Source organism: Lactuca sativa, chromosome 6, assembly GCF_002870075.4.
Source record: "Lactuca sativa cultivar Salinas chromosome 6, Lsat_Salinas_v11, whole genome shotgun sequence".
Taxonomy (NCBI): Eukaryota; Viridiplantae; Streptophyta; class Magnoliopsida; order Asterales; family Asteraceae; genus Lactuca; species Lactuca sativa.
Window position 1 is genome coordinate 45,392,530 of NC_056628.2, and position 27,100 is coordinate 45,419,629.

Below are 27,100 nucleotides of genomic sequence, written 5' to 3' on the forward strand. Positions count from 1 at the left end.
AATAATTAAACAAGTATCAAAGGACGATCCAAAGTTCGTTATTTTTGTCCATATGAGTTTGGATTTGTCGCAAACTTTGGTTGTGAGTCGATAATATTGTATATGCTTGACACTTAGATTTTATGGTGTATGTCTTCCTATCCATGTGAATTTTCCAAAACCAAAGTTTGCAACAAATCCAAACTCATATGGACTGAACTTTCTCAATCTTGATTTCTTGCCTTCAAGAATATACAATATTATCGACTTTATCACGAGTGATTGTGAGTCGATAATATTGTATATTCTTGAAACCGAGACGTGTGAGTTGTTATTTGCTGGTCAGTTGCACATTGATGATAAGTAAACGCACCAGTAACTTTGTGTTATAAAACTTATTGTTGTGTGTGATTCGATGAGTTAGTACAAGTAAGCATTGAGTCGAAGTTTATCCGTTCCTTTTTCCAAAGTGGGATAAAAGTGATATATGTGGGCCCCTCGATGATTTAGTGATGACACCCTAAGCGCTTGGCCAAGCCAAGACTAATTTGATGTGTTCAATTGTAGTCTGTTGTGAGTCGTCATAAATCGGAAATCAGGAAACAACACATAGACTAAGAGAATGATTTCAATCCATCTCTCACATCTATGCGATATCAAGAATGGAGGAATATATGATCCCTTATCTAAAGGACACACCTCGGATAAGATCAGAGTTGACAACGGCTTTTGAAAGCTACGATTGCTAATCAGGATCTGAAGTCATACGCAGAATAGTTATTAGACTTATCCAAGTGGGAGACTGTTGGATTAGTGTCTAAGTCCATAACTATTTTGGTATGTACATGACCCGATTGTGCATGGTCCTTTTGGGTTGCCTTCACACTGGTGACTAGACAGGATGATTGTTGAGGAGAGAGGCTGGTTTATTGTTAAGAATAATAAATTAGGGTACAAATATGATTTGTTAATATATTATATGAATAATATATTAATTTGGAATCATATTATTAATTAGTATTTAATCAGAAATTAATTTAGAATTAATTTTGGGATTAAAGGAACTGACTGATAGTGCACAGACTATTTTGTAATTATTCAATAGTTGAGGCTTTGGGCCAGTGGATCACCTTTATGAAGGCTTGAACGAAAATCCTAGAAGGATCTAGGAGTTTTCGTCCAAGGGCTTAAGGAAAGGAGTCCATGGACTTGCTTAGGCCCTAAGCTAAGGGATTAGGGTTTACACCTTGAAACCATAGTTAGCCTTAAGTATAAATAGCACCCTAAGGCACTAAGATTTCGTCTAAGCTTTGGGAAACCCTAAAAGGGATGAATTCTAGGGCAAGATAGCCTTCTCTCCTCTCTCCCACATTCATCCTTTCACCTAGTGTGTTTGTGAGCCATTAGAGGTACTACACTTGTGGTACTTGCTTTCAAAGCTAAGGAGATTCAAGGAACTAGTTGTTATCACTACTAGAAAAAAAGCCTTTTACGACGCTCATTGCGCGTCGTAAAAGGTTCAGACGACGCGCAAATGCATGTCAAGGAAGGCCCTGCCATAAAGAGAGACGACGTGCTTTTGCACGTCACCTAGAGACGACGCGCATTTACGACGCTCATTTACGACGCGCGTTTACGACACGCAATGCGTATCTTGGAAGGCCCTGTCATAAAGGAAGACAACACGCATTCGTGTGTCGTAACCTTACGACGCGCGTGTTAATGACATGCAGTGCGTATCAATAAAGCCCTTGTCAAGAAATGTCATGTCATAAATGAAGATGACACACATTTTTGCGTATCATAATTTAAAATGTTTAAAAAAATATAATTTATAGATTTACTAATTTTCAAATTAAATTTGTATTTAATGTCTCATAATAGAAAATAAAATATCATATACAAAAAATACAATCCATTGCATAAAATTTAATGTCATATAAATAATGGTTCCATGGAAAGATAAAACAAATCAATAGTTGTAACAAAAATTTACAAACTAATTAGATACAAGATATATAAAAAAATATACCCTCAAATGCTTTTCAAAGTCTAATCTCTGTGTCAGCTCTTCAACTCACTTCTCCAGTTTGTCCTTAGGTTCTCTAAGGGCTCCAACATCTCTTGTGGTTTCAAAGGCACAAAGAAGAACATAATGTGCAACATCTCTTGCAGTTTCAAAGGCACAAAGAAGAACAGAACTCCTCTTACCATTCTCTAATCAATTTTCGGTTTTATGTTATGGGATTGGGAGTCGTGTTAGTGTTATTGTTGTTGTTGCTGTTAGGAGAACCATCAGATGTGTTGTTGTTGTTGTTGGCTCCTTGTACCCATGCTTGGATTGGAGTGCTAGCTGTAGAACTTGCACTGCCATTTTGAGCAGCTGAAAAATGAAACAAAGTAAATGAATATCTCACCATTTTTCCATAGTATAATAACTAATTCTAGGGATAAACACAACAAAGTACAAGGATTTAATAGAATGAGATGAAATAGGATGCTATAATACACGTGTAAAAGAAAATATGTTGTTGTTTCTTGCATTCAACAATAAATAATAAGTGTAGTAAATTATCGACCATGGAGATTGTTTTGCCAGCATGACCAAAATGCCCTCGAGTTGTTTCCTAACATCTTCTTCAGGGTGAGAGCTTAACCGAGCAAATAGTTGAGGAGTTACTTCCAGCAGAAAGGAAAAAAAAGTTACTAGTTAGAACAGAACTGATTAGGTTACTGTGATAGAAAACTGGCGAGAGGGGTCCCACCCAGCTGCCATGGGAACAAAGGAACTGTTGAAAGTGCAGGTTCAAGTAGCAAAGTCGTAAATGTTTCATTAAGCATTAATTTCGCCTTCTGTAGTTCATGTTGCACTTTATCCAAATTTCCTACAATATTGTAAAGCATTGCTTGTAAAAGCATCTGCTCACTCCTGACCCCTCACTTTTGGTTCCCTATCAGATGCAATATCAAGAACAGAGAATACGATCTCACAAAAACATAATCAACAATCAGATTGAAGTATATATTATGAGTAAGTAATAAAGTACACGTAACACAATAAAGTATTATTAAGGAAATTATGTCTTCAATGATAGAAAGATGTATATTTAAATGGGAAGATAGCTCACCAGCCTAGGTGGTTCATAAAGGCATTCCAGGAGGTTTATTTTGATAATAATTGTCAAATCTTGAACAATAACAAACAAATGATATATGTTTACATATTAAGAATATAATGAGCAAAAAATAAAGTGAATACCACATTTTAGGCAACCATTGCTCCCCCATAGCAACTATACAAGGAATATGGGACAAAAATGGTTGGACTTCATGTATGACTTCAAGTATAAACCATCATCTTAATGAAATCTAAGATAGGTCGGATCTTGGCTTTATATTTTCTTCAATCAATGACACTTGACAGTTACAAATTTCAGAAAAAGTTTTATCCAAAATTCCAATTAAAAAAAGTTTCACTAATAAGAAAGGAGATATATCTTACTTTATCAGCAGCTTCAATGATTCTGAGATGTGAAGACTCTGGTTTGTTTTGGACATCATCTTCTTCAGAGATGGAAGTGAATTGACCTTCAAAGTACCTATTATAAGAACTTACTGTAATTAACTACTATGTGATCAAAGGGATAGATATGGAAATACCAAAATATAAACATGTTGATTTAAAGTAAGTACCTTGACAGCAATTCTATCGTAGCTGAACCATATCCACGCTGCAAGTAACAGATAATACAAGAATCATTTACTATTGTGAGTGATAGATATTGGAAATAAATATCATGATATGCACATAAAACACACACACACACAACTTCACATGTTTTGGATTTTGAGGTAAAACTAGTTCTGGATCAAGATTGAAATGGAAATTGTTACTATTTTGGGCATTTCGAGCAACAAATTACTTCTGTTCAAAGGAGATATTTGACAGGTTGACTTTATCAAAAAAGACACTTTTTGACTTAGTAATCGATATGGTTTTTCATGTACCAATTAAAGCTTTGTTTATTCACTTTATAGACAGCCTTTTTCTTTTACTTAACAACCCGTTATTACTTTACTACAAGTCTAACTTTATTCTGTATCTACATCGAATCTGAATCCTTCAGTTGACTATTTTTTATCATTAAAGTCAAACTTCCCTTAGTTGTTAGCACATTGATTCATCCATACTTTAAAATTTCCAATCAAATTTAAGCAGTTTAAATAGCATGTCTCCTAACACATCCCATATCTAAAGTTACCCATCATTCTGAAAGGTACCTCCAGAATGGTGAAAACCAGGGGATAAATTAGCACTTGTCCCAATGCCCACTCCAGAATTCCCAGCTTCTTCATTTGCAGTTGTTATAAGTTCCTCGATCAAAGCAATCACCTACAGCAAAAAAAAAAGTAAAACCTTAAACACTTTGGAGCTTTTGTTTCCACATTAGTAAGATAAAAAAAATGGTGTTGTTTCCAACTCATAATCTTAATGAACATCAGAAATTAGGAGACAAAGGTAGAAGTAGATTGGCCAGCACAACACATAGCAGACACCTGCATAGAAATCAAGATACAAGTGATGGAGTAATGAAACAAAAATAATGTAAGAGAGAAACATGTAATCTAAATGATTCAAATAAGAACATGCATCTTTTCAACATGCTATGTATGATAAAAACAAATAGGCCCAATTACCAGAATAGGTTTGGGTTATGGTATTTAGTTGAATCCCCTAGTTTAAGAATGTTGCAGTTTACAACAATCTCAGACAAAACGGAGAGATAGCTTCGAAATCTGATGAGAAGGGGGTTTTCAGCTATGTAAAGGAGATGAGAGTTTTCAGCACAAGGCAGGGGTTTTAATTTTTGGGGATTTCACTTTCCCTCTAGGATGGAACGCGCGTTCTATTATTAGAGAGCTGAAGAAGAGAGAATCACAAAAGCGTGAAGTGTGGATTGAGTTTTTAAGGTTCAATGGCGGTGGCAGTGGCGATGGATTACAGAGAGAAGGAAGGAGTGAATGAAGGGAGATACTAAGGAGAGTGGGTAGAAGCGGGGTTCTTCAAAATTTTAGAATTTCAAACGATTTCGTTTTCCCCCTTTAAAAACGCGCGTTTAAGCAAAAAAAATATATAAAGCGACACTTTTAGAGGACGCACATTTTATGAAAGGCGCCCTCCGCATTTCTTTTTTTTTTTCTTTTCTGACACTAATTTTAGGGCACGCACAAATGCGTGTCCACGATCCTTCAAATTTTACAAAATTGACATTATTTTTTAGGGCACACACCAATGCGCGTCCTCTATATAACAACAACAGGTATGTATTCTATTTTTCTATGTGGATTTCGAAAATAGTACTAGCATGCCAGGTTTCTTTATGTGTTCATAAAGTTGTATAACTAATATTGAAAACATAGATGCAACTCTAGGGTTGCATGCACACATAGGATTGTTTGTATAAAATCCAACAATGTCTTGCGACTTGATTATCGCAAAGAAGGGGCGCCGTTCCATTTTTCTTTACATCCAATTCATTAAGGAGCCATCTCATTCATAATATTTCACTTGTGCTGGTTTCCATTTTTTTATATTCTGCTTCGGCGGAAAATCAAGACACAAGTATTGTTTCTTGGATCTCCTTGAAATTGGTGATCCTCCTAAGAGTAGAAGATACCCAGTTGTTGACCTTGTAGTGAATGGACATCCCAATCAGTCTAATTTGTAAGATGTTACAAGGTCGGTTCCTCCATCATATGGCATCAAAATCCCTTATCCGGGAGTAGCTTTTAGATAACGTAGAACTCGGGTGGCTGCATCCATGTGTGATTAACGTGGGTTGGCAACAAATAGTCTTAGCACATTAACAGAATATGAAATATCAAGACGAGTACCTTTTAAGTAAAATAGTTTTCCAACATGTCTTTGGTATTGGCTTGCATCTACTTTAGGTCCCCCGCTGTCTTTGTCTAACTTCAAGCCTTGTTCCATAGGAAAGATACGTGCACGACGCCATTGTAAACCACAATCATCCAAAATGTCCAGAATGTACTTCCTTTGACTTAGTCCAAGAGTGTTGCATGTTCAAGGCACTTCGATTCCCAAACAATACTTTAATACTCCACGGTCCTTAATGCTAAAATTTGCATCAAGGAAGGTCTTTGTCTCTTGAATCTTTTACAAATTGTTTTCGGCGATAATCACATCGTCTACAGAGATGAGGGTTGTGACAAACATTTCACCATCCTTGCGAGCGAAAGAGGGTGATCCATTTTGGTTTTCTTAAAACCAATCTCAATAAGGGACAACATGAAATTTTGGTATCAATTTCGAGAGGCTTTCCTAAGACCATAGAGAGACTTCTTTAGTTTGCACACTCAAGTCTCGTCGCTTTTACAAAAACCTTAAGGCATCTTCATGTACACCTCTTCGTCTTACTCTCCATGTAGAAAGGCATTGTTAACATTTAGTTGATGTATCATCCAACCCTTTTTAACAACCATAGCGTGGAGTGTTCGAAGAGTAACTAGTTTAGCCACATGTGTAAACTTTTCATGGTAATCAACTCCTTCCATTTGGGTATAGCCTTTCGCGACCAACTGTGCCTTGTATCTCTCAATTTCTCCACTGGTCTTGTATTTCATTTTATAGACCCATTTGGAGTCTACGGGATGCTTGCCCTCTGGTCATTCTTCAAGGGTCCACGTCCCGCTCTTTTCAAGAGCTTTAATTCCATTCTTCAATGCTCTTCACCAGTTATCATCTTGAACGGCTTGAGCAAAGTATTTTGGCTCATCATTGGAGTCGATGGCTGTCAGATATGTTTTATGAGAGCTAGATAAATTATTATAAAAAACAAAGTTAGCCAAGGGGTGTACCATTAATGATTCGTTATTGGTGACAGGGTGTGCATGGTCTACCAATGGGGGAAGTTTTACGGCAAAATCGGCAAAGCGTTTTGGTTGTGTCTTGTTTCTTTTTCCATGATCGGTTATGGTGGTTCGCTAATAGCTTAATCATGATTCATGTCATGATTGTTTTCTATGTTTGAGTCACCAGGATCGTTATTTACTCAATTGGTACAGTGTCCCGAGCTTGTGTGGTGTTGCTTTGTTCTGGGCTGCCACCTCCCTCAATATCTTCTGTTTGGGCCGATGATGAAATCGTCTGAGAGGGGTCATCATTCTGATCAAGTAAATTAGTTCCTTGGCCTGACATATGTTCTGTTGGGCTATTGATTTCTTTTCTAGTCTCATCGAGTATTGCCCATTCCTTTTGAAATCTAAATATTTCTTCTTCTTCTTCAGCTTCCTTATTAATAGAGGAGAATGAAAAAGTTCTTTCTACAAATTTTACGTCCCTCGAAACGATAATTTTGCTAGTTTTTGTGTCATAAATTTTATATTCCTTTATTCCTCTTGGATACCCAACGAAAATACTAGGACTCCCCCTTGCATCAAACTTATCTCCTTTTGTTTCGTTATTTCTGTAATATACTAAACATCCAAAGATCTGGAGAATATCATACTCCGATTTCTGATTGTATAAGATTTCGAAAGGACTTTTCTTCTCTGTGACTTTTAATGGCAATAGATTAATCAAGTATGTTGTGGTTAATATGCACTCTCCCTAATATTTTGTTGGTAATTTTGATTCAAATCTCAATGCTCGTACCATTTCAAGAAGATGTCTAGGCTTGCATTCCACCACACCGTTTTGGTTAAGTGTGTGGACAAGTCGTCTTGAGAATAAGCCCATGATCGGCATAAAACCCATGCATGTGATTTGATGTAAACTCCCCCTCCCCGTTATCACATCTGAGTTTCTTAATATTCTTTTCAAATTGTGTTTACACAAATTTATAAAAATTTATTAAACATGAAGTTGCATCACTTTGCAGTTAAGGAGAAAAACCCAGACTACTCTACTATAATTGTCTACTACTGTGAGAAAATATATTGCATGTGAGAGAGAGGGAGTACAGTAAGGACCCCAAATACAACAATGTATTAAATCAAAACAACTAAGAGTTTTAATGGAGCTAATAGGGAAATGTAATCTTGTGTGTTTGGCTTTAGCACAAGAATCACAAAACCAATATTTATTCTTAATGGAAAAGCATTTAAGAAAATAAATATGAGCAAGTTTTCTATGTGAAGCATAACCCAAATGGTGGTGCCAAATGTCAATAGTTGCCATGAAAGCTTGTCTTTGGTATTCAATTATCTCCATTTGGTAGAGACCGTCTTTGCACTTCACCACTCCAATCAATGTCCTTGAGGTCAAGCCCGGCATAACAAAAAAATTCGGGAAGAATGTTACTGCACATTGAAGATCTTTTGACACTTTACTAACAGATAGTAAGTTGCAATTAAACTTAGGAACATGTAAAACCCAACCCCTCTTAATTTTGTTCCATTTTCAAGATTTAATCTCCTCTTCCTTCCACATATACCCTTTCACCATTTGGTATGGTGATAGGGGGTGCATGAATGTCTTTGGTATATGTGTGACATGGTTTGTGGCTCCTGAGTCCACAATCTAATTGTCCCTCCTATCATAGTTACCTATTGTGTTGGCAGTGGGGGCAACCGACGACATATTAGCCACCAGAGATGCATTAGTCTTTGCTCTTCCTACAAAGAGATTTAAAAATTATTGATATTGTTCACTGGTTAGACCCGGTATAGGACTGGTTTCGGAGTCAACACATACAACTCTAGGCTTGGTCTGTTCACGTTTCGTTCCTTTTCCCGGCCACCATTCTGGATCATCGATCCACTTGAAACACCCATCTTGATTGTGACAGTTTTTGTCACAAAAGGTATGATGTTCGATCTGATCTCCAAATCTTCGTCTTCCTTCTTTTTTATTGTTCTTGTTTTGTTGATGTGTGGAAGGGACAAAAGCTTGGAACGTTGTTGTGTCAACCGTGCTTTGCTTCCCTGCCGTTACGTTCCTTTGCTATTTATCTTCCGAGACTAGATGATATGTTGCACCAAGGGTTTTCATAGGATTCATCTCTAAAATTTATGTCGTGATAGTAGATAATTAACTATCCAAAACAAGTAAAAACTCATAGAGCTTTTCATTTTCTTTCAAATCCATTAGTTTCTTCCTAATTTCACAGGAGCAACCATCACACGAGCACCTTGGATGGGGCAAAAATGATTATAGTTCATCCCACAAAACAAGAAGTTTTGTGTAATATGTCGAGAAAAAGACTCCATTTTGGCGTGTGTCTGTAAGTTTCATATTGTCGTGTGGCTGTAAATTTCTGTTTCAGTTCGTATGCTTTAGGGGCACTTTGTTTTTCAAATCTTTCTTTTAGATCGCTCCATATTTTTTCCGTTGTGTTAGCATATTTGACGCTATTCTATATGTCCTTCTCCATAGCCATGTTTAGCTAACCTTTAATCATTACATCACATCTTATCCACCCCATGTGTTCGCATCGGTCTAGTTCAACCTCTTAACGGTCCCATAGATGAAACCCGTTTTGTTTTTGGCAAGAAGGAAATTGATCATATCTTGAGAACAATCAACGTAATTTCCGTCAGAGAGGGATTCACTAATGTGCATTTATCTAGGGTAGTAAGAAGGACGGATGTAATATGGTGAATCATGATCGGAAGTGGTTCCATCTTTCTTGTTGGGTTCGTGATTTTGTCAGGCATGGTGAAAGTAATAGAAGAAACTGGCGATGTAAGATTTTTGGGTTTTTGGATTTCTTGATTTTGACCTGCTCTGATAACAAGAACAAATTGGTAATCAGAGATGTATATTTTTTTCGTATAAAAGATGTATAGGGGATACAAGCTTAAATAACCAAAATGATACAAAGGAAAGAAGAAATTATCTTTACCAATCAAGGAAAAAATTAAGGAACAAGAAAAGGAAATAATATATGGTAAAACTAAAAAGATATCCAATACAAGTAGCATTACAAATATTACATGTACATTACACATTATTTCCAACAACAATATCATCGAAGAAGGCAACAAGACTCATCTCTCATCGTGCTCAAGCAATCTATCCACTTACGGTACAAAAACCCAATATGTAAGAATCACGATATAAAAAAACTAAGGTATAACATCTGTGATAATATGGAAACCAGTGTAAGCAACCCAAGCAACCTAGATCTAGTGGCAAAGCTCATTTTCAGTATATTCAATACCAAATGGAATAACATGACTCAAGATTGACCGAATCTTACGAGTAATGGAAATATTTTCACCTATACCGTAAGACTTTGTCATAATAGACACATGTGATAGCTCATTAAGTATTATCAAGGAGGACATTATTGGATTAGTGTCTAAGTTCATAACTATAATTGGTATGTACTTGACTCGAGAATAGCATGGTCCATTTGGGTTGCACTTCACCGGAACAATTTGAAGTTTTGAGAATAGGATAATTATGATTTATTAATATATTATAAGTTATAATATATTAATATGAAATAATATTATTTAATTAGTATTGATCAATAATTAATTTGGAATTAATTTTGTGATCAAAAGAGACTAATTAAGTATATAGGGATTGATTGTGTAAATCATTCATTCTTATAATGTGGGCAAATGATTTATGATTCCTTATGTTGGGCTTAACCCATGTGGTGACCCATGGATACTCCATGGATGTTAAAATCCATGGATCATGAGGAATGTGGAAAGTCATGCACATTAGGGTTTACATGGTGTAACCCTAATGTAACCACACTATATAAGAAGCCCTTTGGTTCAAGAAATTGGCACCGAGTCTTTGCAAGAGTGTGGCCAATTTTTGTGAGCTAAATAGTCCTCTTCCAAGTTTCCAAGTGTTAGTGGTGACTTTTTATTCCGCTTGAGGCATTCAAACTATTGGTGCTAGTCTCTTAAAGCTCCAAGAAACAAGCTACAACAAAAGCTATGTTATCTAACTTGTTTTATTACCCAAGTATCAAAGTTTTGTATGCTAGCTAGGGTAATACCATGGAAAATGAAAGTTTGCATGTATAATAGAGAAAACATAGATCCAAGGTACTTAGGGTTGCATTTACACCTTCAGAGTGTTAGAATGCTCAAAACCCTACAGTGGTATCAAATCCTAGGCTTGTTTTCTATTATACTTGATGCTACATGCTTAGAAGTGCTTTTAAAAATAAAAGATTTGCTATCTTGACAGTGGACTCACCGAGTCCATTGAGGGACTAGCCAAGTACCTTCACAATTCTGACCAACTCGCCGAGCTGGTTCATACACTCGACGAGTTGGAGCCTCTGAGTGCAGATTTTCGAGTTTTAAGGTTGGAATTGGACTAGGATCATTACCCTAAACTGTTTTTGAACTTATAAACTTTTTTTTGATGTGGTAATGATCATGCTTATCCAATTTAAAACGATAATTGTCAAAGTTTCATGTTTTGTATTAGTTTATATGGTTAGGCTAATTACATGAAATTTATTTTGATATGAATTGTCTTGTTCTTATGAGTGTAATTTGGATCATAGACAAACTATTTGATTTTGTAAGTTACAATAGTTGATCTAAATGTTTTTTATGAATTCCATAACATGTCCTCAAGTTACGGAAAATAAAAAGTTTTTCTTTTATACAGATCTTTAAAATCATAGGTTATGAACTTGAAAAATCTTTTTCCCATAAATGGTTTTATGAACTTAATAACTTGCCCTCAAGTTATGGATTTTCAAGAGTCTTTTCATTTAAACCTATATTAAACTCATAAGTTATGGATTCCAAAAGTTTTTGAATAGTTCAAAACTTGCCCTTTTAGAATTTCTAAATGTAAAAGTCTAACTTTTGAAACATTTAATTCCAAACCCTAGAATTTTAAAAGTTTAAAATTCAACCCTTATACTATTATAGTATTATAGGTTTAATATATATATATATATATATATATATATATATATATATATATATATATATATGTATAAGAATAAAAAGTCAGTCTTACCGTTAGTAGGCCTCATCCTATAAAATTAATGGGTGTCCACTCTCACCCACCGCTTCCTTGACTGGTGGAGGGTCGTTAGTTGAACAGGTTTGACAGGACATTTAATCTCTCATTAAAAGTATAATGAAATACTAAGGTAACCAAACTTTACTAAAATTCCCAATCTTACTTAATTTAGGAAAATGTGAATTTGGTGCTAACCCATGAGATTGCACTTTGCACCTTGTTATGTCGTTAGTGAAACATGTATGGTTAACTGACACACTAATCTAGACTGACATGCATGGCAAAGGGTAGCTTGATGTTAATCATAGATCAATGGAGCGTGTGTGGTTAACCGGCACCTTGATTAGGTGGTTGTAACATTGGGTGTACCAAGCTAATTTACATGGTTATTCACACCTTGTTTGTGATCCTCGACATCCCAGTCACAATCTTGAAGGGCACAGTGGAGATTTAAACATGCGATGGAATAGTTCAATGAATCTCAAAGGATTTAGGAATTTCAATTCACTTAAAACCTAAAATTCTTTTTCGGTTTTTCGTGATGGAAATTGGTAAATCGTCATTTACCTACCATCAAATATTTTGAAGTTTGGATTACGACATCCCTCTTCCAAATTGTAAAATATTGTGTTGGGTCCTAGCCATAATATTTCATGTTGGGTGTTATATTAAGGACTAAAATCAAGTAAACTTGAATTTGTCCCATTTGTAGATGTCTAGTTTAGACAACTATGGTCTTCCCAAATCTTTTAGAACAAGCTTTCATCTTAAATATGATTTTCCACAAGCCGATCAAGGTGAAAGATTAATCCCTTTTTCGTGCTGTAGTGGGACTTCACTTCCTCCACCTCCTCCAATAATTCTCCCTAACCCACAAGTTTTAGGTCACTCAAAGCCCTATTGGCATGACGGAAAGTTTGTATGTGCTGGAGATGAAGTTACATACTGAAAAGATGGGAGAGTTGGGTGTCAACTTCCCAAGGAAGTTGGCTGTTGACTGGGTTCTTCAATCACTACCTAAGTCATATAGTGGGTTCTTTAGGGACTACTATATGGGAGACCACGACATGACCCTTATTGATCTTACCTATTTTCTCGTTGCTGCTAAATTAGCAATGATTTGGCGCACTGGTAAAAGCAAATTGGATTTGGAAGATTTACTCCCCAAACTTCCATGGACATTGGCAATGACAACAGTGGAAGCCCAGAAAAGCTTTCTCTTCCCAATGGAAAGGGATCAGCCATAGTCAACTTGGTTGACCAAATGGTAAAGAGAATGGTAAGTATGAGATTGTCCCATGTGCCATTCCCAAAGAGTCCACTACCAAGAAAAAGGACATTGGTTGTGAAGCTGCCTGATAGACCACAAGGATGGAAAAGTCAAAGCTTGACTCTACTTCAGGTAAGTCTACTATCTAACTCTATTAAGTTCCTATTTGGAGACTCTTAATACATGCTATGACTAGGTCGCATCATGATGTTTTGTAGAATCGAAGAAAAGAGAGGAAGCTTAAGGGTAAGAGCATGTTGAATTTGATCGTGAAGAGATGGATTTCGATCGCATGATTCGATGATCAGATTCTTGAGCTGCTGCTTAATAGTTATGATAGATCGCTTAGAAATATTTATAAACATGGTTTTCACTTGTAATTGCATTGTAAGGAAAAGTTTTTTCTGCATTTTATAAATAAATAAAATTTTGTTTTATTTTATTATATCTCCATGCACTGGAATTAGTGAAAATTGATGTTTCTATGTTTCTATGATAAAAATATGGATTTGATTCTTTCATTTATGGTAGTGTCAAGAATTTTCCAAATAAGGGAAGATTCTCATCACCCAAGTTTCAGTTTGATAGAAACTTGGAATCATGCAGCTCGTATTGTGTGATGAAGGAGAACCTTTGTCTTTGGGAAATTAAGACTAATTCCTTGTTCACATGAATATGTGAGTCAAGTGAAGGACTAGGGATTGAGTACACTGGGTGTGCACTGGTCAGGTCCACCACAAAGAACGATTAGACTATTCATCATGATTTACTAAAGTTCAGTAAATTTCATTATGCTTAAAAGTTTAAGTATAATTATGAAACATTGGAAAAGTTTCAACGCATGGCAAAGCGAATGAGAAGAATCAAATTACGCGGAAAGATAAAAGTTTCTCCAATCTAAAACGATGGGACTCATGGGAGAGTACTTTAGTATTGTGTTTTATGATCATCTTAATTATTATAGAGAAACATATCACAATTGACCCTCTAAGGATATATTAGTGCATTTGTATGGCTAAGAAGAGGAATCGCGAATTGTTGAAATGGATAAATCTAGAAGATAAGTCATACTTCGTTCCAAGAACAAGTCTTAGAGTCATACTCCAAGATTGAGCCTTGAGTGACATAATCTTAAGAAAGGTTTATAATACTTGTCAAATGTATGAGTAAAATGTTTTCTACTCTTGTACATTTGAAATTGGTAAGTTGTGATGTTTTGGATAAAGCAAAGACCAACTAAGACCAATAGTGTGAAGTGTTTGTCTTGATAAGAATTCGCACTAACTCTTGAATATTTGTTTTTCAAGGAATGGTTCATGACAAGAGAATCTTATATGTCAAGAGGTCAGTGAGAGTCTTAAAGATCTTGAAAGTTTCAAGACTAACCAAGAGTAAACCTATTGTTAAACACGAGCACACGAATTGAGGTTTCTAACCTGTCATGTTGATATATTCTTGTTTCTGTGCCCATTCCAGTTAAAGTTGACTATGTATGAGAGTTCTATGAGCTCTCAATTGTTTGCATAACAACTAGAATGGCAGGTCCTTGTGCTGCCAGGTGACAAGAAATTAAGAATGAGCAAGTTCAATCCATATGAGTACGGATTTGTCACTAACCATGTCTTGTGATTTTGGTTTTGACAAATTCACATGGATATGAACACATACACCATAAAAATCTAAGTGTTAATAGGTTATCTCCAATTCATGAAAATGATTGTGAGGAAACGCTTTCACTAAGTAGATTTTAAGGAGATAGAATTGTGATATTTACATTCTTCAATTCAATTATGATTATGGCATCCTTATTTATAATTTGAATTGTGGGAAATGACAAAGGGTCTAAACATTTGAGACTTATTGCTGTAAGTTCTAAAATTGTTAGGACACACATGTGAGCTATCTAAGAAAGGTGTATGATTTTGAGAAGCCTAGATAAAGTCTTATCGAAGCATCTCATATCAGAAATCTGAACTTTGGTAATGAAAGTCAATAAGTATTGATTTCTAGAAGTCCAGCTGATTTCTGAATACATGTTAAAGCTAGTGGGAGCATAAGTATTATGCTGGTAAGTTAATAATTATTTTGCTAATGGGAGCATAATTATTGTGGTAAGTGTGGTTCAAGTTAGCAATGTTAATTATATAGAACAAAAGTTTTAATTCACAAAGTTGCAGGGTTTGAAAATGTTGTTTTGCTATAATTAAGGGAGAGGAATTCATACTTCCTTTCAAAATCTAAAAGCTTAGATTGAGATTTTAATCAAATTTAGTCAAATAAATATGAATCTTATGTTTCAATGGTTCAACATAAGGGATTCTATATATGGAAATTTTAATTGCGTTCTCAAGATTTAATTACGATTACAGCATACTTTTTCATAATTCGAATTATGAGAACATGGCAAATAAAAATATTGTAGCAGAAGACTGATCAAGTATCATGTCTTTATGTTAGAAATGATGAATCGTATCCCGGGTATAGGATCGATTGCATATGCTATATATTCTTGTGTTCTAATTTTCCGAATGCCTAGGGCATTTAGAGGGAAAAAGGAATAGAACCGGATATGACTAAAGTAGTTAAACAAATGTTAAGGACAATCTTAGGTTCGCCAGAGATTGGTCGCTTAAGGACAGTTGGAAGTATACTAATGGATGGACCATATTGACATTATTATGAATAAACAGGTGTCTATTAATAATGGGTTGTCATATGGAAAATATGGAATGTTTCCATATTGGGAGTTGAAGAATATATGAGAAAGTTAGAAACTTTTATGCAAGAAGGATGTTCAAAGGAATGTACTTTGAATTTGAGACTCCATTTCCATGGAATTGTCTTGTAACAGTCTCCGAAGGAATATTTTTTAATATCATTGGTCAAGCCTCTGTGACTTTTGGCACCTAGACATTACAAAAAAATCATGACATGATAGTTTAGAATCTAACACTTTTTAGCAATGAAAAGAATTTGGAATTCTTACACTTGTAATAAGAATTTAGAATTTTGAAATGAGCATCATTGAAATGTTTTTCAATTGATCTATTTCACAAAGTAAGGACCATAGACAAACTTAGTGTGCATGCTTGGTGCATGGCATAACTATTGTTTAGACAAACATAGTGTGCATGCTTGGAGCATGGCATAGCTATTGTTTTAATTCAAGTATTAAGTTAATTATTCGAAACATTATACAATGAATAAGGAGTAATCAATATGACTCAAAGGTTTTTGGGCCATATAGGATTTGTATTATTATTGTGTTTCACTTTGCATGTTTTGACTTCCCGAATAACTAGGTTATTCAAACCATTCACAGTCGATCATACTTTGGAAGTAGGTTTTGAGGCAAGACTGTCATGAATGGGTCTGTAGTTTGTCTAGAACAAGATGATTGCAGTGTTCGTGAGTACTCCTGGAATAAGATTCAAGTATTGGATTCAACCCACGGTCATCTGAATCACTTCATGGATTTTATCACGAGTGATTGTGAGATGATAATATCTTATATTCTTGAAACGGAGACATGTGAGTTGTAGCTGCAAATCGGTTGCACATTGACATATGTAAACCCACCAATAACTTGGATGTTATAAAACATATAGTTGTGTGTAATTTGATGATTAAGTACAAGCAAGCATTTGGGTCGAACTTTATCCGTTCCTTTTACCCCATGTGGATAAAAGCGATATCTATGGACCCCTCGATGATTTAGTGATGACATCAAGCCTGGACTTATGTGATCTGTTCAATTAGTCGATCGTCATAAATCGGAAATCAAGAAACAACATATGGATAGAGAGAATGATATCTAGAATGGAGGAATATATGATCCCTTATCTAATGGATGCGTCATTGACTAGGTTAGAGTTCGAGATCGGCTTTTAAGAGTTACAATTGCTAGTCGGGTTGTGGAGTCATACTTGCAATAATAGTTATTAGACTTATCCAATTGGGAGACTGTTGGATTGGTGTCTAAGTCCATAACTATAATTGGTGTGTACTTGACCCGAGAGTAGCATGGTCAATTTGGGTTACAGTTCACCGGAACAATTTGGACTTTTGAGAAGAGGATAACTATGATTTATTAATATTTTATAAGTTATAATATATTAATATGAAATCATATTAGTTAATTAGTACTGATCAAGAATTAATTTGGAATTAATTTGTGATCAAAAGAGACTAATTAAATATAATAGAGAAAACATAGATCCAAGGTACTTAGGGTTGCATTTACACCTTCAGAGTGTTAGAATGCTCAAAACCCTTCAGGCATAACATCTCTAAATACACAATGAGATCGACCGAACAATCCAGGAACTAACCAGCTCCTAGTTCATGGAAAATGAAACACCATATCAAGTTAGACTATGTGTAATCCAATTTAGGGTTCAGTGCCTATGAATGTACCACCCTACCAACTTGGAGCATTGCTTTGTGTCTTCCAATATACATATAAATATCGGACATATCATATACCTAACTAAAGTAATCAATAAATTATTAAAAATATGTTTAAGTCTAGGATTAGATAGTCGAGGGATATTGGGGATGTTCTCCTAAGTTTTCTTTGGTCATAGCAATCCATAAGCTATATAGAAACATATAAAACACCCTTATTCCTCGTTTAGATGTTCTTCTCCTAGAGACATGCCTCCTAACAAATTGGGTATGTAACTTTAACAAGGAGAAAATAAAAACATACAATATGGCCAACACACACCTACTATATGAAAAGACGGTATCCTCAAGCTAGACAACTTATAAGTCCCAAATAAAGAAAATTATCACAATAACCTTGTTAAGGTAAGAGACCTTTTCCTTAAGAAATCAAAGTAGAGCCGAAGACTAAGGAAAAATAACTCATAAATGGGATTACCTTACAAATTGGTTTAAGCTCACCTTAACGGATCCTATGTACTCGAAAAGATCGGTTGTACCCTAGTTGCACACATATAGAATATCAAAAACATAAGTAGGTATAACTTCTAGAAACGTACTACATTTGTTACTTTTTCAGTTTTCATTTTGGTACTTTGGTATCCCATAGTTTCTTACTCTTGTAATTATGTTATCTTTCTATAATTTAATGGGACATCTAGCCCCTTTTTGGCCATTAGTGGATTTATGATGATGAAATGGAGAGTCAAAACTCATGGGTTTTGATACAAAATATAAGTTAGTTTATAACAAAACCAAACCATCATGGATCCATTTATAGAGGTTAGAATGAAATAAAAAACAACCAAAGACATTTTAGAATGCTAGTTCCTTCTTGTATAAAGTACTTCTTAAGCCTTTGAGTGCTTAACTCAAATATGAACTAAAGGAGAAGCATTTTAAGCCATCAAATACTTGAATAATCGTCAAAAGAAAGCAAGAGAAGATGCAAGATGCATCTTACGGTCTTGGTGAAGAAATAAGAGGAAGAAGAGAGTGTTTTTACTAGCGAAAATGCAAGCCTCATGCATATCTTATAAAGTCCATACAAAGTAAGGCCTAACTATTAAAATACTCTAAAGTAATGTCTAACATAAGGAGCATGGGAAACAAGGCATGGAGTTTCACAAGTAACCCCCATATTTTAATATTTTTGGCCATACCTCTTAAAAAGAGGAGGATTCATTAATTTTTATAAACTCTATGTTTATAAAATATAAACTTTGTCTTTAGGTAAAAGACAAAAGAATCCAACTGGTCCAAAATGTTGTGCATGACTTATTAATTCATACCATATGAAATAATAACTAGTTATACTCTCTTATAACTATGATTTTCACAAAACAATAATTATTCCTTAATTAAATACAAGAATTTATATTATTTATTAATAATTATATTAATAATAAATATACAAAATCTGCCACCTTGATAAAGGTGTGACCATATAGGATCATATATTATTAGCAATATCACTCCATAATAATTCTTGGGCATATAGATTCAACAATCTCCCAGTTGCACAAGATTAATTACAGACTGACATAGATAGTAGCTGGCGTCTTGCAACAAGCTACTACCCCTAACAACATATGAGGCGTTCCATCTCATCAACAACCAATTCTAGGAGCTCTAAGATACATCTATTACTGAAGGTATGGTATCAATTATTCATTTGTCTCAGACATCATGTCGAACATTAGGTATGGATCGCTATCAATCGCATTAAGTGTTCAACTTTTAGTAAGGCCTTAGATGTCTAACTCTCAACGAATAAGAGGGACAAATCCCATCTCGACCACATACACCCATCAATGTAGTTCATGTCATACACAACGATGGCCCTTATGACTGCTTTTTTATGGAACAACATCAAACCATTTCAAAGCACAACAATCCCTACACTTCAAGTCTCAAATATGTATCTCAGGTCTAAGAATACAAATATACAACCTTGATCAAAACATCACTCTTGACTATTATCCATAAAGTGATTTTGATGCGGGTCAAGTCCAATGCTTATTCTCCAAATCAAGTACCTATGAAGTTGGTAGAAGCTCTTGCTATTCTCATCTCCATTAGAAAAACCACCAATCTACTCATATTAGTCTTACCTCATAGATGCTCCCACATCTATGAACGACTAAGGACATTTAGAATAACCTAGTTATTCAAGGATTTAAACATGCTAATATAGAACACAACAATTATTCAATGAAAGGAACATATCCAATATATATCAACTCATTACAATATATGTTGCTTGTACTGTTACAATATCCAAACACTAAATTTCAATCGAAGACATCTACTAATGTAAACAAGGCCCTATAGGACCAACTTAACTTTCATGATTTAGCTAATGAAGTGGCTTTGTTAAATAGATTTGACAAACTTGATTTGTATAAACTTTACGAATACAAATATTTTTAGTTTTATATATAACTCATATATATAAAGAAAACTATTGAGAATGAATTAGATGCTTAAATACGACTTACATACCAATACTTGCGTAATTAGAGTCCTTTATCTCAAGCTCTTTAAGATCCTTGGCAATTAATGCAATTTTACTTAATCCTTTAAGTTGCCATGATCTATCTATATAGATCTTTAGTTCAGGTATTATTATGTCGACTACACACACGACTAGGAATGTTACTACGCTCCCGTTAGCTTTGTAGAAAACACTAGAGTCATCTTGATTTATAATCAAAATTACAGTATGTAATTATCTTACAAGAAAGAAGATTCTTACTTTGAGATGTTAGCTTAAACCTTGGAAAGATTCTCATTCATGTATGTTTTCTCCTCTGAAAATTTTTACTCTATATATTCATAAAATATCGAGGGAGATTAATCATGCCCATACTTGATAATCATACATGAATGCATATCTATGTGTTTTATTAGTTTATGATCAACTATTGAGTATATTCAACAACAGTTGAAAAACTTGCTAGTTCCAAACTATGATACATTTAGTTTATGGATCTTTATCTCTTAAAGTTCCAAATTTCTCCCACTTAGAAAAAGAAATTCCTAAGCACTTGTCTTAACGGCTTCATGCATTCATTAAGTCCTTCTTGTGGGTTCTTTTGAGCATTTGAGCTTCTCTTAATCATGCATGAGTGTAAAGTTGGAAACTTTACGTAGTCATTCATCTTTTAAGGCCAGATCTCTAGTTTGGGGTTATGCCTTTGGTGATTAAGTGCTTAATGTTAAGACCTCACCCTTCTAAGCCTAGGGTTTGGGTTTTAAACCCATTTTGGTGGTTCTTAGGGGTAAAGATGGAAAATTTACCCTTTTTGAGGCCATTTCAGTTAAGACCTGAGATATGAAGCTCTTAGTTTCGATAGATTCAGCTTAATGAACTAATATGTTGGATTTCTGGCAAAATCGGCGAGTTTATGGGTGAACTCGGCGAGTTGGGTCGGTTTCTTCTTGACTTTACAGACTAATGTATAAACTAGGCAAGTTGGGTCAACTCGGATCGTTGACTCTCATTTTGCCTTTGTTCTTTAACCAAGTTTGATTTATAAGGTGATTTTGGCCATTTTGTGTTGTACTTAAGGAAAGCTTTTATGTTTAGGGGTTGAGTAGAGTCGATATTCGCAGCCGACATTCGTTCAACTACCTTTCTGCATTCGAGGTGAGTTTCCTCACCAGGTTCAGCGGGTGTAAGGCACCAAGGCGACCCTCGTTTGGTTATGTTATTATATTTTTTGTTTGTGTGATATTTGTATGTGCATGTATATGTATGTCTATTGGGCAGAGCCCGTTATATGAGTGTGGGCAGGGACCGTATCTCATTCCTATCCGAGTGTAGGTGGGGCCCGTATCTCACTATCATCCGAGTGTGGGAGGGGCCCGTATCTCACTATTATCTAAGTGTGGGCGGGTCCCGTATCTCATTATTGCATGATATGTATGGTATGTGGTATTTTGAGGGAACTCACTAAGCTTTGTGCTTATGGTTTTCAGTTTACGTTTCGGGTACTTCCGATTCCGAGGGGAAGAGCTCGGGATGAATGCATTACACACACCATTGATTTTTTGCTATGATGTTTTACTCTGATTTATGGCAAATTGATACATTGGTTTTATTCAAATGTTTGGATGTTATGGGAATATACTATTTTATCTATTATTAAATTGAAATTTTTGGGACCATATTTTTGGATGTTTCAAGTTGGTATCAAAGCCTTGGTTTGAGGGACTCGGACACACTCTCGGGTGTGTCTAAACTCAAACTACAGACTTGGTAGAAATGACTTGCATTTTTAGACCAGGTGACCCTATGACACTAAGACCATACAAATGATAACGAGTGTTATTCAAAAGGACGGTAATGACTTGCATTTCTAGAAAATGTTATATATATGTTTTACACATATAGTTTATAAAAACATGATCACATGAATATTGCATGCATCAAACAATTCATACATCCATTAGTCGCAATCAATTATAAACTAAAATCCGGTATTTTAAACCCTAGTCATTGATCGGTTTTTAAGAACCGGTAATAGTTTTAATAAAATTGCATTTTATATTTAAGACTTGGAGTTTTGGATGGGTTATAACATCACTATTTTAAATCTCCTTTTAACAATCAAAATATTATGAATTCATGAATTTGTAAAATAAACTCATTTTATTTTATCAACTCAACTTTATGCATCTTATGATAAAAGTCATATTTTTGATAAACCAAAAGTTGGGTGATGATAGTTATATTTTAAATATTATTTGGCATGCATAAAATGTAAAATCAACATGTTAGATTATGTTTAAAATACCAATATCATATATTAAGTTTCGACGCAAAAAAATAATCACTAGTTTTATTGTTTGTCGTTATAACGCTATAAACCGATTTTAGCATTTTTAATAAAAAAACTCCTTTTTTATTATAAAAACATCGAGTTTATATAATGTTTAAACATCTTTTATACAATTTCAAATATTTTAAAGTTGGATATTTATATGTTTTATAATAAAACTATTTTCAACGAAAAATCGATTTTTAACCGATAAACCAGTAACCGAATTTTTTTTAAATATCCATTTATAAACATCTTATGTTATCTTTTAAATATTTTTTACACAAACTCCAAGTGATACTATCTTATGCTAAAATCTTTTTTGACATGTAAAACTCATTTTCATACACATAACATAACATACAATAACATAAAAATAAACATCACATACATGCTTTATAATATGTATAAATCAAGCCATGTCTAATAATGATTTTTGTGAGTCATCACAAATTTTTTGTTGTCTTTCCTAAAGGACTTAAGGGACAATTCAAAAGGTCTTTAAGCTCCTACATGCCAAGCCAACTTTTGCTTGCAAAAGAACTTCAAATTTTCATATTGTTAAAGTTGCAACACTTAAACCATGAAGATTGTAATTAAGCTTATGGTTGGGATTATGGTCTTAAATGGTTAAGTAATCTTCAAGGAGGTCATTTCTTCATCTTGTTACATTTAAAAAGAAATACAACTAGTCTAACTAATTTATTATAACAAATCAACAAATGAAATATAATACATTTATCTATTACATCTTATGAATAAATAAATATCAACCAAACACCACACAAAGATCCAAACGGCTTGTTTATACACAACAACATATCAAATATTATAACAAACAACTATTTGTTTTCTCTATGGCAACTTTTATATAACCAAAATGCATGAAAAATAGTTATATATAAAAATAAACAATTTTAACCAAGAAGTTGCCAAAGAAGACAAATATGTATTTTTCTTAAACAAAAAAATTCATTATTGTGAACCAAAGATTATCAAAAATAAAAAAATCATTTTAACATATAAAAGATGGCTCTAATACCACTGATGAGTTTTGATACAAAATATAAGTTAGTTTTTCATAAAAAACGGTAATGGAAGTCTTTAAAAATAATAAGTTTATTTTTAGTTTATAACAAAACCAAACCATCATAGATTCATTTATAGATGTTAGAATGAAATAAAAAACAACCAAAGAATTTTTAGAATGACACCTTTGAAGCCTTTGAACCCACTTGGTTTTGGGGTGTTGATGAAGATAGCAAAAATCAAAGAATATGATTTCTCTATGTGTATCCACCATCAAGAATATAACAGTTGGAATGCTTGTTTCTTCTTGTATAAAGTACTTCTTAAGCCTTTAAGTGCTTAAATAAAATAAACACTAAATGAGAGGCATTTTAAGCCACCAAATACTCGAATAATCTTCTAAAGAAAACAAGAGAAGATGCAAGATGCATCTTACGGTTTTTGTGAAGAAATAAGAGGAAGAAATAGAGTGTTTTTCCTGGAAAAAATCTTATATAGTCCATACAGAGTAAGGCATAACTATTAAAATACTCTAAAGTAATGTCTAGCATAAGGAGCATAGGAGACAAGGCATGGAGGTTGACAAGCAACCCCACATTTTAATACTTTTGGCCATACCTCTTGAAAAGAGGAGGATTCTTTAAATTTTATAAACTCTAAGTTTATAAAATATAAACTTTGTCTTTAGCTAAAAGACAAAAGAATCAACTAGTCCAAAATGTTGTGCATGACTTATTAATTCACACCATATGAAATAATAACTAGTTATACTCTCTTATAATTATTATTTTCACAAAACAATAATTATTCATTAATTAAATACAAGCATTGATATTATTCATTAATAATCATATTAATAATAAATATACAAAATATGCCAACTTGATAAAGGTATGACCCTGCAGGTTCATATATTATTAACAATATCACTCCATAATAATTATTGGACATATAGATTCAACAAAAACTTAAGTCTTGCTTGTTGAAATAACTCTCGTACCAACATAGAACTTTGGAAGTTAATTTGTTTATAAAATTAGTGTTATATATGGATGCTACTGGGTTGATTAAATTGATTTTCGATGTAATTGGTTTGGTTTATTTAGGTTTTCTAATATTTAAAATGACTATAAAATAAAAAAGTAATTCAATTTTGGTTTGGATTGTTCTGGTATCCAGATGAATTTATCGGATAAGCCAAATAAATTTTACTTGAAAAAAATCAAACGAAAAAACATATTGGTTTTCTAGCAAATAAAAAAGAACACTAACACATAGAATATTATGTTCCTATCATAAGTTTTTCAAGTCAATATAGTCATATGGTTCCTTATTTTAAGCCAATTTGAAGTTTTAATCTTGTACCACTTACATTTACTTTCAACGATCAATATTTATATCATATATTAAGCCAATTTGAAGTCTTAATCTTGTACCACTTACATTTACTGTCAACGATCAATATTTATATCATTTATATGTGTGGGTAACATGAAATTTGATCCTAAGATAATCCGTCAAATACAATTTCAATTTTGGCACAAAGAAATTTGTATTACTATATATCATATGCAATGTTCACAATCATAAGAAAGACCCGGATATGACAATAATATGAGTGCAAATACTCATATATTCTTACAAGATCCCAATATGGCAAAAATATAAGTACACATACTCATACATTCGAAATGTGGATACAATTGAAGAAAGTGTGGAGTCTATACTTAAAATTTGGTTTACAGAGATAACCGACAGGCAACTCGAGCCACCCGACACAACTATGCAGTCCTTATTTTCGTAAATTGTGTCTACGTTCTGGGTATACGATTACATGTGCTCATATTTTTTTTATATTGGGCTCTCTGATACGATTGTGAGCATTGCATATACTTTCCAGTGATATTGCTTTCTTTGTAAATTTCACAACAAATTATTGGATTTTAGGTTTCCCCTACTTATATATATTTAGTGTGGTTAACATTTTGATAATATAATCTTCAGTTAGTTCATCAAATGCACATTTAACTTTAGCTAGTCATTGATTTTTATATAAGAAAATCTCAAATGGTAAACCTATATCATAGGTTAAAAATATTGTCATCTCACTATTTTATTTTTATTGATTTCTAATTAAAGTGTTTCTCCAATGGTTAAAGTATTTTATATTATTTTTTAATTTAACTATTTTATCCTTATTTATTTAAAATGTTATATAAACTTTATGGTTTAACTAAATGCTTTTTGAACACATTATATTTTAATATAAATATTCATTTATGTGCAAACGCATTTACATATTACTATAATTTATATATTATTTATTATTTATTTGTTTATCTATACATTTTAGATATTTAATAAATATTTAAAAGTAAATCAAACGGGTAAAATAAAATATTATTAAAGAAAAATTGGTTAATTGTTCAAAATATTAAGCTATATTGACCCCGTATTATATATTGATTCATAAATAAAAATGAACAAAAATATCATGCACTCCAATGATGTTTAATTATTTTGACCACTTAACCAAATAGTAATAACCTATTAAAAAAAACCATTAAAGATGCTCTAACAATAACTTGAGAGTTTTTTTTAACATGTTATCATATACTTTTTCTTTTGTATTAACCCTTTAATATCATTAGAATACCTAAATAACCTAAATAGTTGCTTTTTTACCGCTCAATGTACATATTAAGCGGTTATAGTTTTATAATTTGTATATAATCATTCTAGTTTGATCATATTTTATTTTAACCATTTAATTATAATTTAGTTTTAATATTTTTCATTTTTTACTAGTTAATTCTTTTATTAAATTGTTAATTACATCCCATTTATAAAAGATAAATTATATAGCGGTAATATTTTGATAATAAATATCTAATGATCGAATAGATTCAAATAGGTAAGCAAATTATGAATATAGAATGAATATCAAATATGTCGAATGATTTATTATTACAGCCTTAGAAGAGCTCGATTAAGAACTGTTACTGTAAATGCGTGTAGGGTTTACAAAGACGATTAGACAATTACATAAAATAGTGCATGCATGCACCATAAATAGCTAAACCCTAATAATAAATAACGGGTGGACAGACCCAACTCGGATACAAAATAGACTCAGATAAAAGCCCACAATGAAGCAACACTAAATACCCAACAATCTCCCCCATTGCGTTAAATGAGGCATGAGGCCTTCACTGTGTAGTCCGCTTCTGCACTTCAAATAGTTTCGGAATTACGCTGAGCAAAGCTTTACGAACTTGGATGTACCACATGATCATATCCAAAAAGCACTTCTTGGCTGCTTGGTCATTCCCTCTGTATTTGCCTATGAAATCCAAAATATACTCTAGGCACGATGTGGTGTAAAGATGTTTATATGTGAGATAGAAACAAACTTTGTGAAAGTTTGCATCTGTTCGCTATTTCATTCTGAAAAGCCACACACCAACCGTCCTTTCGTATCTTCCCTGGCTTCGTTTTATCAAAACCTTCAGGAGCTTCCTTGGGGAGCACAGATGGCTTCTTTCGCAGTACAACAACAATTTCAACATCCAT

The 27,100-nt window shown here is 33.6% G+C and overlaps 1 protein-coding gene across 1 annotated transcript in view; it reads right to left on the bottom strand.

The window, feature by feature from the left end:
- Positions 1–2,213: 2,213 nt before the first annotated feature.
- The window catches only part of LOC128126781 (uncharacterized), a 42,214-nt gene continuing 17,327 nt past the window's right edge, over positions 2,214–27,100 (bottom strand). Inside the window, exons 2-8 of the mRNA XM_052764895.1 lie at positions 8,548–8,616; positions 7,064–7,323; positions 4,242–4,372; positions 3,482–3,578; positions 2,914–2,965; positions 2,745–2,864; positions 2,214–2,362 (exon numbers count right to left, since the gene is read on the bottom strand). Coding sequence (XP_052620855.1) covers positions 2,214–2,362; positions 2,745–2,864; positions 2,914–2,965; positions 3,482–3,578; positions 4,242–4,372; positions 7,064–7,323; positions 8,548–8,616 — 878 coding nt within the window. The remainder of the gene's footprint in view (positions 2,363–2,744; positions 2,865–2,913; positions 2,966–3,481; positions 3,579–4,241; positions 4,373–7,063; positions 7,324–8,547; positions 8,617–27,100) is intronic.